The sequence below is a fragment of the Chiroxiphia lanceolata genome, chromosome 21 (assembly GCF_009829145.1).
Source record: "Chiroxiphia lanceolata isolate bChiLan1 chromosome 21, bChiLan1.pri, whole genome shotgun sequence".
In the NCBI taxonomy this organism is placed as follows: domain Eukaryota; kingdom Metazoa; phylum Chordata; class Aves; order Passeriformes; family Pipridae; genus Chiroxiphia; species Chiroxiphia lanceolata.
Window position 1 is genome coordinate 4278251 of NC_045657.1, and position 17810 is coordinate 4296060.

Sequence of the window (17810 nt, forward strand, 5' to 3'; positions counted from 1 at the left end):
ATGGGTCCACCAGGGAAGGTGAACTCTAATGCTCCCCACGTTGGGAAATGTTCTCTGTCCTTTTGCTGGGATCTTGCCCTCACAGGAAGAGCGTTGTCATTGTTCTTCAGTGCCACACCAGAGTAAGGGAGAAGGAATTTCTAAGTTTTCCTTGTGAATTGTGAAGCCTGCAGAACCTCTCTAGCTCAGTGTATGCCTTGTACTTAACTCACACAGGGGGAGTGAGTAAAACCAGTGAAATCAGCTTTGCAAATGTGCAGGTTTATACAAACAATTCATTTTTAAAGCTGTTCTTTCAAATCCACAAGTGAATGCTGAAATTGAGGCCTCCAAGAGTTGGTTTCTCCACTGAACTCTCCTCTATTTCATTTATATTATTTGCAATTGCAAAGGCAATGTCAGAGGAGAGTATCAACCTTTTTAATTTTTTGTATGACAAATGATAATAACTTCCATGTGGAGAGAACGTACTGCAGGTGTCTCATTTGGGGCACAATATTTTATGCAACCTGCAGTGCAATATCTCTGCTCAGTTCCATGAAAGGGGAAGGCTCTAAAGCTATTTAAATTTTTACAGCACCAACTTACTGCCTCTCAAGGATGCTGTGTGAATACTAAGCTTGGAGGAGACTGTGTGTAAGCTTGTTTAAAGGGCTGCCATTGAGAGCACTTAGGAAGGTAATTTGTAATTACAATTGGTATTACTTTGTATTGGAAGCAATGGCTTTCCTTGAGAAAAGAAATGCAGGGGTAGGAAGTTCCAGTGATGTGATCACACAGTGGGTCAGGGGAGGGAACAGTGTGAGCTGCCCTGACTGCCAGAAGATAACTAAACTCTGAGCTACATTTCCCTTTCATAGTGGTTTTCTTCCAGAATTTGTGCCATTTTCCCTTTTTACTCCTCCAGTGGAGCAAATTCTCCTGTGCCTTCAGCTTGTTTTCTCCCAGGGGCATCCACAGAATCCAGCAGAGTTCTTTCCTGTCCTGAGAGCTGGCTTGTGGGGCTGAACCATGGAGAGGGTTTTGAGCAGGCCCAAATATAATAAGAGAGGGATTATCCAAGAGAAAAAATTAATAAGCAGCTTCTAAAAGAAAAATTAAGGATGTATTCAAAATTCTGATGATAGACATAGCTAGATTAGCTTACAGATTTTTGAGCCATAGGGACTTGTAGACCAGTTTTTGTGGTCCAGAGAGACTTTGTCAGAGCTCATTTTCTTTTCTCGGTTTCCATAGCTTGCACTCCAAAGTTTTGATACAATGCAGAAACTGCTCAAGGTAAGAATTCAATGCTCTGTGTTCTTCCCATTCCTTGAGCCTCATGCTGTAAGGGGCTAAGCAACTTCAGTTCCTGAGAATTCAGCTGGATGTTTTAAAGGAAATCCAGCACCTGGCAAGATGTATAGTCCTTAAAGATAAATGTGTTTAAGTGCATGATTCCCCTGTGGCATGTTTTAAACTATTACATGAGCAATTAAGTGATTAATTATGGCACCTTAGTTGATGGCACCTTATCAACATGTGTTGATAAACAGGAGTAGCTGATTTTCAGAGTGATTTGTTTTTAGAAATCCCTTTCATTGTTTCAGTCTGAGTTATGAATGGAGACTCTCACAGTGACAATGAAACTAATACTGGCCAGATGGGTTTCAGATGGGGAGCAGAACTTGGTGAACTGCTTTGCCAACTGAATGACTGGAGAAATGAGAAGGCTTTTAAAATCATTAAGTGATAGTGCTTTCCTTTTAATTGAGGCAGAGTATCTTACCATGGGGCCACAAGGTATCTAAGTCGTTTATCTCAGCCCTATTCCTGCTCCCTCTTCTTTTTTTTTTTTTTCCTTGAAATGATGAGACTTCCCAAGCCTTTTTTTAGTGCTGGAATTACCAAGTAAGATTTTTTTGTGTCATGCTTGGGTTTAAAGTACTTCAGTTTTCTTCCGTAGTAATTAGGAGTTATTATAGTGAATTTTTGAGGCCCTTCAGAGGATGAAGTCTGGTCAGTCTGGGTTGACCCGTTTTAGCTTTTCTTACATATCACGTGTAGTAACCATGAAATCCAGTCTGTAAACTGTCATAGTGACCCAAAGGAGTTTTTAGATCATGATCTGACTGGCCCTTGGAGGGGCTGCATAACTGGAGGGTGTGATGTGATTATGTCAGTACCAAGGGAGAAAAAAGCAAGTTGAGCTGCTCCTGATGCAATTCCTGTAATGCCAACTTGCTTGGATATCTTCCTTACTTTAAACCTTTAAAAGAAACTCTTTTTGTAGGAGTGTTTCTGGCAAGCAGTGACCTGTGCAAACTTTAAGCCTGTTTCCCAGTCACACCCGTGTGCAGCCCCTGCTCTGCTGCTGTCCTGGGTTTGCTCCCGAGTGAGGCAGTGGCAGTGCTGTGCTTTGATTATCTCCCCTGTAAATACTGGGCAATAGTAGATTCAGTGAAGGATTGCACCTCATTAAAGTAAGTGGCAAAAACTCCTGCAGTATCAGTGAGACTGACATTTCATGTTCACACAGGCACTGTGTGCACGTAGGTCTGGGTGTGTGTCTGTAAACTTTGTAAGTCCTGTGCTTTTCTGAAATTTCCCTTGGCCACAGCAAGATGTTGCTTAAAGGCAAGATGAAGAAATAGCATTGTGGCTTGTCTTTGAACATTGAGGCTACGTGGGGAGAAGGAAAAGAAATATTATAATGTGATTGGAAGCGGTGCAAAACCAATTTAATTTCCATCTTCTTGGATGATGTGGGAAGTGAGTTACTGGCTAGAACTAAAGGTGCCATTGATGGGGAGCTGTGGGTGAGAGAGTGCATGGAGACTGGCTGTTAGATCACATCAGATACATGCTGCTATCAGCCCCCAGTCCACATGTTTTCATTAGACTTTGTCTCTTTATTAAGAGAAATCAGTACTGGTCTTGTTTTCCTTCCTGTAGCCATTTACCTGGATTGTGCCTGGAGTGCTAATGGGGGGAGAAAAGAGAAAATCAGAAAAAGCCAGGTAGGAAGCCAACTTCTTAAATTGTATTTTGGGTCCTTCTGCTCTACAGTGTCTTTATCTGTTACTCATCTTCTGAGTGTTTTTCCTACTGGGAGAGAGGATGGTGAGCTTGGATCAAGCTATGATCCCCCTGGATCTTAGACAGACACTGTGACTGGGTCAGCAGGAAACATTCACTTCCCCTGGTTGGATCTGTTTCTAAAATGTTGATGAGCCTTCTGAGAAGATGATCTCTTCTGTCAGTATTTTTTTTGTCCTCTTCTGACAAACTCCTGTATTTGCTTACCACTGAGTGCTGCCTACAGTATTTGTTATGGGGGAAATTGCTTGCTGGAAAAGAGATTTCCTGGTGTTAAAAATCCCTTCCTTTTCCCTTTTTAAAAATTGAATTGTAAGCTGGTAATCCAAAATGGAATTTTCATTTCTCTCTATATAAGCATACACAAAAAGAAGTTTACTCTTTGCAGTAAAACAAGTACTCAATTAGAAAGGAAAATCTAGCTTAGAATGTATTAGATTTTTTTAATACTGATATTTCTTTCCACCCCATCCTTCTCGCTGAGTATGCCTCTGAGTATCAGAGTATCAGTGATGATCAAGAATAAATTTTAACTGTGCAAGGAATTTCAGTTTTAATCAGTGAGAAAGCACTGTCCCTAATTTTACTGTGGCCCTTTTCCCCCTCTGTAAGTTCCAGTTCCTCACTCTGGCTTCCTGTTCCAGAGTTACTGGTAACCTATGTGTTTTGGGGTTTTTTCTTTCTTTTTCTTACAGGGATTTTCTTTTTTTCTTTTGTTTTTAAATCTAAACAGGTTACGTAAAGGGATAAATATCCTCATTTCCACCCCTGGTCGCCTGGTTGATCACATCAAGTCCACAGAATGTATTCATTTCCATCACACTCAGTGGCTCATTATTGATGAAGCAGACAGGTAAACTTCAAGTGTTTAGATATGGAAAATGACTAATATGCCCTCTGCATCATAATTCACTAAATATTAAAAAAAATACAACTGAAAGTGTGATCTTAAGCCATTCATGCTCAGTGGCCTCAGCCAAGCACCAGATGTCTGGGATTAGGAAGAAATACCCGCTTTGGACAGATTGTTGTACAATTATTCATTGCAAAGATGTCATGTAGTATTAAGATTTTCTCCTCATTCCTTCCTACAGCACTTTTTATCCCCTCTGCTGTTTTTGTAGGATCCTGGACCTGGGCTTTGAGAAGGATGTGGCTGTGATACTCAACACTTTAAATGCCCACAGGGAGACACGTCAGAATGTCCTGCTGTCAGCCACCCTCACAGAAGGTGGGTTAGAGACACTCTTTTAGCTGAATAATGCACAGGCAACTGCAAAGTACTTGATTGAGTCTGACTGTTACAGCCCAGTTTGAAGCTTTTTGCAGAAGTGGAATAATGCCTGTTCATTTCTTTGGCTTGTGACACTTGTCCTTCAGTACCAAATTGCTATCAGTGTATATATTTATATGCTCCTTACATATGTCTCCCAAATTTGAGAGCAAAGCCACCTGGAAAGCACTGATTGGTTTCTTTGCTCTGCAAATGCAGAATTAAGGCAGAAAGCTGATGACAAGAGAGCTGTTGTATGATTTGCTCTGTATCATCCAAGCACTCAGTTCCTTAGGCAGGAGTTGAGCCAGACCTCATGACTCCTGCACTCTTGAGAGAGTGAAGATTTGTTGGGTTTTTTTCCCCACACACACATTTAAAACCAGGACTGTCAAATGCTGTCTGTCTGTAAAGACATTTATGTGCTGTGAAATAGCACAGTTGGCTGAAGTAGTGTCTTGTGAAGGTTTTGGTGGAGTCAACAGCAGCTCAGCTTGGTAAGCCCTGCTAAGTCTGAGGCTTTTTCTGTCAGTGGCGTAGGCATGACTCACTGGGTCCTTGCCCTTCACTCCTTTTCACTGGAATTGTGTGAATTGTTTGGTGTCTGTGAACACATCCTCACACCCCAGACTGGACCAGGCTGGGCCTCATGTGTTTCTCCCTTTCTGTGGTTCAGGAGTAACTCGACTGGCTGATATCAGTTTGAATGATCCTGTAAGCATTTCCATAGCAGATGAAATCCAGAAGGTGCTCAAACCAGCATCACAAAGGGACAGAGAAGCCAGTAGTTCATCGAACTGCATGGAGCAGGAAAACTTTGCTGTTCCAGAGAAACTCAAGCAGTATTTCATGATGGTCCCCAGCAAACTGAGGCTTGTCACATTAGCAGCTTTTATCCTTGGGAAGTGCAAGGTGAGATTCTGTTTGCATTTATATTACTAAGTAGCCCTTTGCCCTTTCCAGCTCCTTTATCTGTTCCTCTGTCGAAGACAGCATGGATTAGATCCAGGGCTTTGAAGTGCATCTTGAACCACAAGAGAGCTGAGGTGCTGTTGTGTCTTTTGTGCTGGCAGTAAGATGTGTACTCACGCTTCCTTTGTGAGCTCACTATTTGGTGTCAAACTCTGTAATCCTTTTTCCATGTAATTATATCCCCAGAAGTGTAAACCACTGGGATCTTTTAGTGATCAGGGAATTGGGAGAGTCCTGTGGAAGTGGTCATGTGCAATTCTCTTGTTTTTCGTGCAGTTTGAAAAACACCACAAGATGATCATCTTTTTCTCCAGCTGTGAACAAGTGGAATTCTACTATGATCTCCTTGTAAAGGTCCTTGCAGGAGGGCCAGAGTTGGAACAACCTGGAAATTCATCTCCCTCCTCCGTGTCCTTACGGTTTCTCCGTCTGCACGGCGACATGGAACAGGAAGTAAGCATTCCCAAAACGTCAGGATACGCAGTTTTATTCCTTATTCCCTATGATTTATTATGTGGCTATTTTGGGGAGGAGGGCAGAAGAGAGGACAGAGAGTCATTTCACCTCTAGGGGCCTCACTCTTCCATCTGCTAATGAGACTAAGGATACTGTCCCATTTCTGGGAAGTACCTTGGTAGCTGTATCTGAAAAGCACAGCTGAAGAGGCAAGAGGTGTTATTTCAGCAGGCTGAGGCAGCCTTTCTCTATTCCCAGTGGGTACACTTAAACCATTTATATCCTGTGGTCACAATGTCCATTATGACCTGTGGTTCTCTCTCATGCAGTCCAGACAGACTTTCAATGCCAAAGGAAAACCTTGCCCAAGCCCTGAAACATTACCACCTAATAGGTTGCCCCCATTAGATGAGGATGGAGCAGTTTGGCTTTGGTTTTGAAGAACAGTGTCTTGACAGATTGCTCTTTTCCCTGGATGGAATAATAGCAATACAACAATGATTACCTCAAAATAGGTTTAGGTTCTAGTCAGATAGGCCTGAGTGAAGAGGTTGGAGCCCTCTCAGAGGGCTGAGAGGCCAGGAGAAGAGTGTCAAATGAGCTGTCACTGCAGAGTTCCCCTGAGTAGCTGAGAGACCTCCCTTGGAAGTTCAGCCCCGATCCTGCCCTTGGTCTGTGATGGAGAGAGTTGCCACTCTACTCTGAGCTGCACAGCAGAGATGGTAAATGAATAGAGCTCTTCTGATGAAGCAAGAGGTGAAGAGCCATTGTTTTTCTCACTCATTCCCATCCTGTGGAGACCAGAAACATGTGCTTTGCTGTCCCTGCAGTCTGGCCTTTCCTCAACCTGCCTGCCTGAGCAAGTGAGCAGGCCTGGTCTGGCCCAACTCTACCCTGACCAGCTGTTAAGCCAACAGAACACCACTAAGTAGCTGGCACCAGGGGAAGGGTTTTGCCTTTTTAGTACCCAGTGTGTAATTAGTGCTTGATGTCTTCAAATTAAGAGCATTAATGGAGCTAAATTGTGGATCCCATATGGTACTGCTGAGCACGGCTGCTGTCATTGTCAACAAGATACAGCGTGCTCTCTTCTTTAATTTTTGTCAGCAGAGGGTTCAGTGTGTAAGCAAGGGCCCAAGTTTCCCTTCTTTGTACCTCTAGCTGGGAGTGAAGTGTGTGAGGTTTCTTCTGTATCATCAGCATAACAGGCCATTCGCTTGCCTCCCAGCCAGAACTCTGGGAAGGAAGGTTTGAAACATGGAACAAGGATGTTTTGGAAGGAGGGCGCAGAAAGGAAAGGGGTTTGGTGTTTCTGAGGGCAGAGAAGACCTAAGCTCTGAAAAGCAGAAGAGCAAAGGGAACCAGATCAAGGGATTGTGTGTGTGAAGTTGTTTCCCACAACTACAGAGGGGGAGTGTAGGTGCAGAGGTGGTACTGGCGAGCAAAGACCAAGTGCTGCTGAGGCCTTTGGCTATTAGTGCTCAGAGACTGCCTTGTCAGACAGCAGATATCATTGGGATGTAATGTGAGTTGAGGAGTCAGTTTTTGTGGCTTTTATCAAGTTAAAAACAGCCCCCAAAGTTGTCAGCTAAGCTGACAAGAGTGTGTTTGGGACGGTTTGGGTTTGGGGACTGGCAAAGCAGGAGGCTTCTGAAGGTAACTGAGGAGCTGTACTGGGTTCCTGCAGTTCTGGGGTTAGTAGCTCAAAGACTGTTGGTGGGATAATTTGGGATCTGGGGGCTGTGGCTGGCCCTGCCTGGGGGCCTGAGCCCATACTGGAAGCGGGGGCTGCAGGAGTTCTGCCAGTGCAGGACCCGTGATGGGGACAAGGCTGGGGAGCACCTGCCTCTGAAACTTGTTGGAAGGAACAGCCTCTGTCCCAGTGTCTGCAGCCTGTTGGTGGCTTTTGCCAGTGTGAGAGAAGGGCTCAGGGAGGGTGCCCTGGGAGCTGCCTGCAGAGCCCAGGAGTCCTGCCTGCTTACCCCCTTGGACAGGGGGTTCTGGCCAAGCTCTCATCTCTCCAGCCCTATTACTCTAAGTCTTATCCCACAGCAGTTCACATGAGCAGCTGAGCGTCACCGATACTTAATAACCCCCGAGTCGGTGCAGGGCTGTCTGCACGGCCCATTGGGCACATGATGAGCCTGATCTCTTGTGATGTGATTATATCACTGTGTCAACAAAATGGGCTTATCCTGCCCATCGTGTGACTGGACAGACAGCAGTGAACATGTCCAGCTTTTCCTTGCACTCACAAAAGCCTGTGTTGCCCAGAAAGTGTGCCAGTGCTTCTGCTGGTGCTGCCTAATCCTTTGTGGATCCCCTGTCCATGTAAAACTGTTCCTGCTTTTTGGCATACACAGGCTGTGCTTCTGTGCAAACCATGGAGGTGTTGGCTGCTTTGTTTTGACCAAATGCATCCAGCCTTCCCGAGACACTGTTCCTTCCTGCCTGGGATCACACCTGTGTGCCACAGATTTTTTTTTTCCATTTGCAGGAAGAGTCTTACTGGAACTCATGAGGCCAATTCCTTTGCTTTTGAAGCTGTACACAGTTGTTAAATTGTTACCTTAGCTAATTTGCTTTGTCTTTGATTGCAATCTGCATAAGCAGTCTTCTAATTTTTATTTTTCAATCTTCTAGGAAAGAACAGAGGTCTTCCAGGAGTTCCTAAAATCCAAGACCGGGGTCTTGCTTTGCACTGTAAGTAACTTGGAGTCCCTTTGCAGCTCCACACTAATGGGCCTGTCTGATCCCTAATGGTAGACCAGAGGATTTGGCACTGAGCTCTGATTCCAGCTCTGTCTGACCTTGAGGAAAGTCATCTCCTTTTTCTGCATCTCCTATGTTAAGTAAGGACTGGGGCCCTCTTTGCAAACTGTTATATGATCTTTTGCTGCAAGGTACCATGCACAGATGTCTTATACAGAGGCCACTAAGTATTTTGCATGGCCTTATGTCTGGAAAAATCTGTTCATTTGAAGCTGGAACCTTGCCCTCTGCATGCAGCCAGTAGAATGCAATCCTGATTTGTAGCATACCCCATAACTGCCAGAAAAATTGGATGTAATGTGATATTTCCCATCTTAATAACTACCCAAGGGTTAAAACCAAACACCTGCAGGGGTGGAAGGGGAGCCCTACCAGAGAAGGGGGTCAATGCAGATGCACATACTCTGCTGCTCTCCACGCCCTGTGCCCTTCAAGCTTCTTCCAGGGGCGCTGAGGGAGAAATTCTTGTCCTCTACTGAAGTTTGCTGGCACCCTTGTGTTGTGGTGGCACCTTCCCCTCTCATTGCTGACCTGTGGGTGCCACAGCCTGCTGCAGTGGTGCAGAAGGCTGCACGATTTGCTCTCTAATAGTGGCAGCTGTTGATCTGCAAACGTGTGAATCTTGGCGATTTCTACCCACCGCAAACCTGTAAATTACAGCGATCGGGAGTAATTAGAGCTGAGAAACCCTCTCCAGCTCTGAAATGACTCCTCTTCTTGCAGCACGGTGTTCTTAAAGGAAACCAGTTGCAATTTTGTTCAGAGAGTGGGGGCTGGATTTTCTCTTATTTTTATGCCTGCAGTTCAACCCAGGACTGCCATGTGTATGGGAGTGTTTGATTTAGCATTGCCAAATTATATATTATATTATATCAGCTCTAAAATGGTACTTGTTACATGCTAGTCCTGGTCCTGCTTGTGTTCAGGACCTTTCAGTGGTTTGATCAAGGTCAAAATGCATCCTTGCTATGCATAATTGTAACTATAACTTGGTTTCCTTGTATGCAGAGGTAATACTTCAGTGTCTCAATTGAGAAGAATGGCAAAGCTTAGGTCATTCAGTGGTGTAGGTTCAGTGATTTGAAGATAAAAAGCGTTTGGTAAATTCCAAAAAATAAATAGCTAAACTTTGTTATGCTTCATGCACATGCTGCCTATATCTGAGAAATTTCAGGTGCATATCTTGTTATTGAAATTCCAATTTAATGAGTTTGGAAAGACGGTGAATGCTCAGTTTCAGACAAAGAGAAGGCAGAATCATTGCAGTCTCTGGACTATGAGTTCCTGGGTGAGACCATTTGAAGGGGAAATGCAGCCTGTGACAGGAAAAATCTGTCAGGAAGCGTACAGCTGTTGACACAAGGTAGGAAGAAGTAGTTGGATAAAGAAATCCCAGTGGATGGGATTCCCCTCTTGAGACACTGGAGATGTGGTTTGATTTCCTGCCGTGCCACAGACTCTGTGCAGGTGGATATGGAATTGGGATGACAAGGCAAGTAGCCACATGTCAGCTGAGCAGTGATAGTTGAGTTTGCCCCAGACCTGTCACAACTGGGAGGTAGCGTGAGTTAACCTGGATTGCCATGAAGAGGGTGGTGTAAGGTAACACATTCATCATAACCCTCCTCCATTTCAATCTGAGCCACTTTGCATTTCCTGCAAGGCAGGGATGCAGATCCTGAGGGTTATGGTGACCATGGCTCAGCTGGCACACGGTCAGCACGTTAAGCACAGTAAGTTGTGTGTCTGAGTCCAAAATCTCTCAGCGCTTCAACTCCCCATCTGCAAAATGGGGAAAGTAGCACAGTTCTATCTTACAGAGATGTTGGGAGGACAAATGCATTGAAACCAGGAGGTGGCCTGTTACCACAGTAATGGGGACCATATGGACACCTTAATATAGAGATACACTTTGCACCAGTCCCACATTACAGGTGCCTCCCCAACGCAGATGTCCAAAGGGCAGCCAGGCACTGTGACCACCTCCTGCCTCCGAGGGCATTGCTTTTTTCTGACACTTTCCTTCATATCGGCGAAAAAAACGTTCTGCAAAAAGATGGTTCTGTTCTTCTCACCGCGAAATCACGTTTTGTGCCCACAAAATTTTGAAACCTGGCTCACGAAAAGAGCAACACAAATAATGTTGCCGTCCTTCCCTTGTCCCTTATGCCATGTTCTCCACCCATCTTTCCGCTCTAGTAAGCAATGGGACCTGCTGTTCCTTTTATTAATTTGCTCTATGTCATATGTATATTAATATATTCCATAAAATATTTTTGCCAGACAATATAAGCTGGCAGACAAGAAAATAAAGAAGGGCCGCGCATCTCAGAGGGTCTCATCCAGATTTATTTCTCTCTCCTTCACCGAAGTTCTTTGCGGCCTCCTTTGGGACGTGCCTTTTAAACAAGTTCATCTCTTCCAGGGAGGGAGGAAAGATCATTTGGAGATTGTTTGCTGTTTACTCAGTCACGCTAACTCATCTTGCCAGTTTTCTGGCGGCCCCAGCCAAGAGCTTTCGCCTCTGACAGCTTCTGTGCTCTCCCCTTCCTCCTCTGATTACGCAGCCCAATCTGTCACCCTGCCGACGGGGGTCTCTACCCTGCTGATGGCTTTCCACACTCGGCAGTAATGACTTTTGGCAGGCCGGGAAGGCGCGAGAGCTTCTTCCCCAGCTTGGAGAGCCGTTAGGCCCTCTCTGCCTGTTAGCTAAAGCACTTTGTGAGCTTCTTTGGTAAATAAATGAGTCATTTTAATCCAACTGACAGCCTGGCACCTGAGCAAGCTGCCTTCCATCTGTACTTCTAGGCCTCATGTAGGCAGCCAATTGTCAAGCTCAGGGCCTTCAAGACCTCACCATTGAGTGTCTTTCAAAAGCAACTTTAGCAATTTCCTTTGCCCTAATTAGATTGTGTGAGAGGGACTGAGCAAAACCAAGGCCCTCGCAAAACTTTTGTGGTCATGTTGGCTCTGATCTTCTGCAGTGATAGGCCTTGCTTTTGGGGTGGCCTTTTAGTTCTCTGTTCCCTTGCACCCACCCTCTCTACCCCACAGGCACAGGCTGGTAACATCAATTATTGGAAGCAGAAATTTCAGCCTTTCTGGGGTTCCCCAGGTGGATTGTTCCTCAATCCTGTGCCCTTCTGTGCCTTGCAGTTGGGATCAGGGCTTTTATAGTGTTTGCTTGGCATCTGGGTTTTCTTTAAAATTGCACTGGTGTAGGTTATTTGTCTTTGCTCCCATGAGGTGGTCACTGAATTCTGCCTTCCACTGCCCACTGAAAGGAGTCAGCAGTGACCTGCCAAGGTGTCATATCCTTGATTTCCCTGTAATTAAGGAATGGTGGTGTAAGGTCATGCATGGAAAGGGGAATGTCTGATGGGTGGAAGAGAGGAACATTGGAAATCTACTGGGCTTCTTGAAAGAGTACTGGCAGCAGGGTACTGCTTCTGTGCATGGAATAAATGTGTGCTAGTGAAACTGAGTAATTGTTGCCTGAGCTGAATTCTCTCTCCTGCTAAGCCGACCCACAAGTAATTTTTTAAAATTCTGAGAAATGGAAGCTCACAGGCTCTGCCAGCAGAGGAAAGCAAATCAACTCCAACTTTTTACCCTAGTTCTACCTTCCTGCTGTCTGCTGGGGCCTTTGAGGAAAAGGAGCTACAGGAGACACAGGTGGACTGATACTGAGGAATCTTTGAGAGTTTGCAAAACACTCCAATTACCAGTAAATCCCAAGAGACTTGTGAAAGAAAGCCAAGTGAAACCCCAGGAGAATAGCTGCTGATGTGTGTCAGTAAGGACTGAGGGGATTTGGTGGAGTTGTGAAAGCAACAGTGAATACAAGGCTGATGATGGGAGAGAGCCTTCTCCTAAGTGTTGTCCCTGGCTATTTGTAAGGCTTTTGGTTACTCTTTTCAACTCTGGCAAATGCACATGAGAACAATGCTGTTTGTGGCAGTGATTTTCCAACCTGAGGTGTTGAGAAAATGTATCTTGGAAGGAGGGAGAAAGTCTGGATAGATTAGAGAGGTGGCTCCTGCCCCTGCTGTCTGCTCCTTCCCGTGTTGGAGCTGCCTTCTCTTGACCACAGGGAGGGCTTGGCTGTTGGTTTGGTTTGGGGGAACTGACCCTGGAGCAGGGTCAGAGCCCTCTCATCAGGCAGCCTTTCCTCACCTCCTGGGTGTGAGGAAGAGCACAGCAAAGGAAAAGACCAAAGGCTTGTCAGCGTGGAAGAACAGAGCCGGCGGCTCGGAGTCAGACGTCAGCGCTCCCGTCTGATCGTGCTGTAGAGTTTATAGTCTTGTTATCCCGGTAACTGCCGTACACATTCCCCGACTTCTCTTGATTTATTTTCTCCAACCTCCTTTAAATGGCTTTTTGTACATCTGTTCGTTCTGACTCTGGGAACAAGTCGCTTCTTAATGAGCGTGTTGGAGCACAAGTGTGTGTTATTTTGGAGTGGGCGCTGTGGAAAGTGTCTCCTCTTTTACTGCAGTTGGAGCCACAAAGCAGCCTGGCTAGTGCTTGTGGGAAGGCCTTTGCTGCCAAAACATCAGCTTCCCAGTCTTTTAACGTGTGTGGGAGTTGCATGAAAACACTTCAGTGGGTGGCTGACACATTTTTAGTACATTAAGCTCCTGCTTACGTCCTTAATATATTCTATTTTGCAACTAGCTAAGAGATACATGTGTTCCAAAACATTTCCTAACAGAGTTAAATCTGCACACCTGCTCTGCTATTGCGCCTGGTGAATGTAAAATCCAAGGAGGATGTGAGGACATTACTAATGAACAGAAATTCAAGAAGGGAGATTGAAATGTGTTTGCACTCTCCGTTTTGGGCAGTATTTAAACTCTCTTTTCTCTCTGAAAAGGTGTGTTTTTTGAGCTGTTCTGGCTGTGGATAACTGAAGGGTCTCATTCAAGTCCTTCTCCAATTTGATGGGTTTTCTCACTGGCTGGCACATCAAATAACACCCCTGACAGCAGCTTCAGACTCTTTTCTTCATAGCTGAATTTTGCTTCTCCAAATGAAAGCCAGACTGGTGCATATCTAAGGGAGAGCTGAAGTCCCCTCTCCTTGAGCTGTGCTCCAGCTTCCCACAGATTCTGCTGAATTGTTTGTTGACCTTTGTTTTTAGGGTCAGGTGACCTGCAAGTCATCTACTCCTCAAATTCAGCCCATCACCTAGGAAACAACTAATTATTTGTAGGTAGAGATCAGTGTATCTTTGGACATTCCACTCAAGGCCAGGGATCCTTGACCATTTGCCTTTTTTTTCCTTCCCTTTTCATCATGAGCAGCCTGGGTTTGGAACTTAGGCTTGCTGTGGAGAAAGATGTGCTCAAAGATGATGTTGCCTTTCAGAAGTTGAATTCTGCCTCTCATTGTTTAGGTAGTAGGCCTGTTTTCATCAGTGAAGCAAACTGATGATCCAAAGGCCATTCAGGTAGTGGATTCTCTGAGATAAAATGTAAAATGACTGTAGCAAACTGCTGTAATTCAGCACCACTCTCCTGAAATAGGTGTGTTTATATCCTCCAGGCTTTGGGCCATAATAGTGGGTCACTGGTTATTGTATTAGCCTGTTAAAAACAGTCCTTGCATTTTAAACCCTCAAGGTTATTTCTGACCTTCAGTCCATCTCTCCCTGAACTAGGCACATACAATTCCTTCTTGCACAGCCAGTTGCCTTCTGACATAATTGCCATCCCAGAAGAGTTGTCACTCTCCTGGTATCTCCAAAGCATCTTTACTAAAGTAATTTCCTTATTAATTTTAAAGGATGTTGCAGCACGAGGACTAGACCTGCCTCAAGTTACATGGATCGTACAGGTGGGTTTGCTGTGAGTGTCTGTGTGTTTTAAGTGCTCAGAGGAAATCCCTTTTCAGTCCAGGACCTTCCTGCAGTTTTCTGGTCTTGGTGCTGATGCCTGCCAGTGTGGGAGACCCACGTGTTCCTGACTGCAGGACTAAGGGTGAGGAGACAACATGGATACCACATCTTTAGTCTGATTTTCTCTTCCACAGTGTTACCAGCTGTGGAATTATATTCCACTGGCTGGGATGAAACACCCTCCATTTCCCCCCACGGGAGGCCAAATCTTATGGAGTACCAGCCATGTCTTGCAGTTCTGTGTTTCTGTTTTCCTGAGCTTTCCAGGGAGGGAGTTCCATGAGGAGTTTAAATGCAATCCTAATGTTAAACATCAAGTAGCCCAATAGTGTCTGTGCAGTGACCTGAGTGTTTGGAGTAAGGCTTTGCTGGGTTGAGGCATCCAGCTTCCAGTAGAACTGCATAGTTCAGATTTTCCCTGAAAAAAAAAACCAACAAACCCCCCACACTCCTGTGTTGCTGTTGACAGGAATGTAGTCTTTGGGGAAAAAAAAACCAGAAACTAAGGAAGATGGATTGAACCTTAAAAATAGCAGCCTGTCATTTCAAAGAGGAGGCTGAGAGCATGAGGCAGGTTTCATTTCTATAAAAGATTTATAATTAAAAAAAGGTTAGTTGAACTGGGGAAAAACTGATCCAGAGATTCTCGTGTATCAAGTGACACCTGGGTAGAAGGAACAAGGCACAGAGCCTCAACAAAGCTTTTTAATTTCTACCTCATCCCTTCAGGTAACAAATTTGATTTGATTTTTGTATTTTTTAAAAAAATAAAAAAGAATGATTTTATATCAGCCAGCTAGTTGGAGAAGGCTGAGGAAGCGAAGTCTTTAATTCCCAGATCTGTATATTAATATAATTTAACCAAAGATATAGTTGCCAGTGTTAGAACGCAGTGCAAATTACCTAAAGCCCTGGGAGACTTCTGTGTGTCCAGAAGGCGAAATCTCAGCTGTCCTGAGAGCTGTGTCCAAGAGCAAGGACCTGCAGGGAGCAATTAGATTGCTCACAGCATCTTACTCACACCTCTAGCCAGTAGAAACTTTGCCAGAGGGCACAGGTATAAACACTAGAGTGGGCTTTGGTTGTTGGGTTTTTTCCAGTTAAACTGCTGAGGGCTCATTTCTGAGCAGTATCTCTGTGCTTGTTCATTTTTCCAGGAAAGAGAGGAGGGGGGCAAGAATAGGGGGAGGTTAAAGGGAGGGAAATATGTCACCCTTTATCAGATCTTGCAGATGGCCGGGCAGTTTTGATTCCCAGTGAAGTAAATGAGAGGCACTGCTATATGTGGGGGGTCTTTAAGCAACATTTTTGTAGTGCCTGGTAGTTTTACATGGGAAGACAGTTGCCACCTGTGTCATACACTGCTGAAAGCACTCTCTCCTCTCCCTTAGATTTATTCTGTCCAGTAACCAGCTATGATTTGCTTTAATCCAAACAAGGCAATTTAGCCCAACTCCAAATTTGAATCAGTTGTCTTTTATTTTGTGGCTTTTCTCCCAAATCCAGAGCAGACGACTCCCCGCTCCGTGTGGGCAGTCCTGGGAGTTGTTTGCTTTGAGGTCATTGCGAGATTTGATTTTATATAGATTTTTTTTAGGGGGAGCCAACAGGTTTCTGACGTGCCTGTGCAGAAATAAAATGTAAAAGGCAAAGAGAGACACCGAGATGGGGAAACTGTCCTGTTACCTGGGAGTTGGCCAACGTGTCATGTCAAAAAGCTGAGGGGGCTGAGTGATGGTTCCACGGGCACCTCACAAACAACCCAGTTCCACAGGAGCTGCAGCCCCACAGTGGGGTCTGCTGAGATCCCCTTTTGTTTCCAGATGAGCGGGGCGAGTGTCTCGTTTACAATTAACACGCCGTGTCCTGTTAATTCCTCCTCTCCCCTCCCCGTGTTCCCCCGCTCTGAAGTGCAACGCTCCGGCTTCACCTGCGGAATACATCCACCGGATCGGGAGGACGGCTCGCATTGGCTGCCACGGGAACAGCCTGCTTGTCCTGGCGCCTTCGGAGGCAGGATATGTCAGCTTGCTGGCTTCTCACAAGATTAAGTGAGTCAGAAACGCGAGCGAAAGTTTCAGCTCGTCCTCGCTAATTAACCTTCCGTGGCACTTGCAGCGGGACCGTGTCTCGTGCAGGTTTTAATAAGAACTTATTAATTCTTGCGATCCAGGACTGGCCCCAGACTAGCAAAAGGAGAAGAGGGGAAGTGCGTGAAAATCATCAGCCTGACAGATTGTGCGTGAGTGAGTGTGTGTGGTGAGGGGCAGAGAGGAGACCATAGTCAGGGGTCTTTTTCACCTCATATTTTTCTCTCTGGCCCTGGGTTCAAATCGTGACTATGTGGAGATCACACAAGTCAAAAGAACCTGTCAGATGCTCCCTGGCCATCTGCCTGCATGGCACCATATTATCAGAGGTATTATCAGAGACTGTGCTTGTTCTTCAGGAGAGAACTGGTGGAGAAATTGCTGGGGAGATGTGGGTCATACCTGGCAGGTAATCGACCAAGATGTGTTGTTTAAGTGGCTTGTGACAGTCCTGGAAGGCAGAAAGGGAGGGTGGACTCTGCAACCAAATTGGAGTGTGCTTCCAAGCCTTGGGAAGGCTTCTCTCACATCAGCTCTAGCTTAGACTTGGGAGTAGACAGCAAGGAGAGCAAACCAGGCTCAGTAAGGACCTGCCCAGTGGGCTGTCAGGTACCTGGTGGCCAACACATGGATTTTAGTCCATCTCTGCTTGCACAATGGTCCTTTTGTGGGGAAAACCCACAACTGGCTGCTCACATTGCTAGGCAGGAGTGCTGGTGGGTCTGGAGCCTCCTCAGCTGGGTGTGTGTGACTCCCCTTGCTCCCTGCACTGCTGACTCTCAGCTTTTGAGAACATCAGCAGAGTCCCCTCAGTGTTGTACCAGTGTTGATGGAGCCCTGTAAACTCGTGCACAAATTAATTCTCTTTTATTTCTCTTGTTTCTGTCGGGTGGAGCTGCTTGGAATCGAATTTGGTTTTGCATCCTTGAAACAAACAATTGTTGGCAGTAAATACAGGCTTATTCTAGGCTGTGAGCCATTTAGTGGTGTAACAAAGAGCCATCCATCATCCCAGGTAACTATCTATTAAGCAGACACCAGCAAGACATGGAAGGCTAAGCTGACAGGGGGTTTTTTTCATGTAACAAACAGCACTGACATTTAAAGGTGAAATCCCACATAATTGTGAATTTTTAACTCCAAGTGGAAAGTTCTATTTTTCTATTTTATAACATTTTGGAAGCGTTAGGGGAAGGAGAGGGAAATTTCCCTCTTTTTTTATTTTAAGTGTTCGTGCTTTTATCCAATTTTGTTGGTTTTTAACAAGTTT

General features: G+C 45.2%; 1 protein-coding gene across 2 annotated transcripts in view; it reads left to right on the forward strand.

Annotated features, from left to right (window-relative positions):
- DDX31 (DEAD-box helicase 31) overlaps nt 1–17810 on the forward strand; it is a 47017-nt gene that overhangs the window by 4267 nt on the left and 24940 nt on the right. For both annotated transcript variants that reach the window (XR_004360579.1, XM_032708445.1), the window contains exons 8-16: nt 1237–1278; nt 2935–2999; nt 3812–3931; nt 4203–4309; nt 5028–5263; nt 5600–5776; nt 8423–8482; nt 14339–14389; nt 16362–16501. Coding sequence is in view for 1 of the 2 variants with exons in the window: in XM_032708445.1 (XP_032564336.1) it covers nt 1237–1278; nt 2935–2999; nt 3812–3931; nt 4203–4309; nt 5028–5263; nt 5600–5776; nt 8423–8482; nt 14339–14389; nt 16362–16501 (998 nt within the window). In the remaining variant the exon portion in view is untranslated. The remainder of the gene's footprint in view (nt 1–1236; nt 1279–2934; nt 3000–3811; nt 3932–4202; nt 4310–5027; nt 5264–5599; nt 5777–8422; nt 8483–14338; nt 14390–16361; nt 16502–17810) is intronic.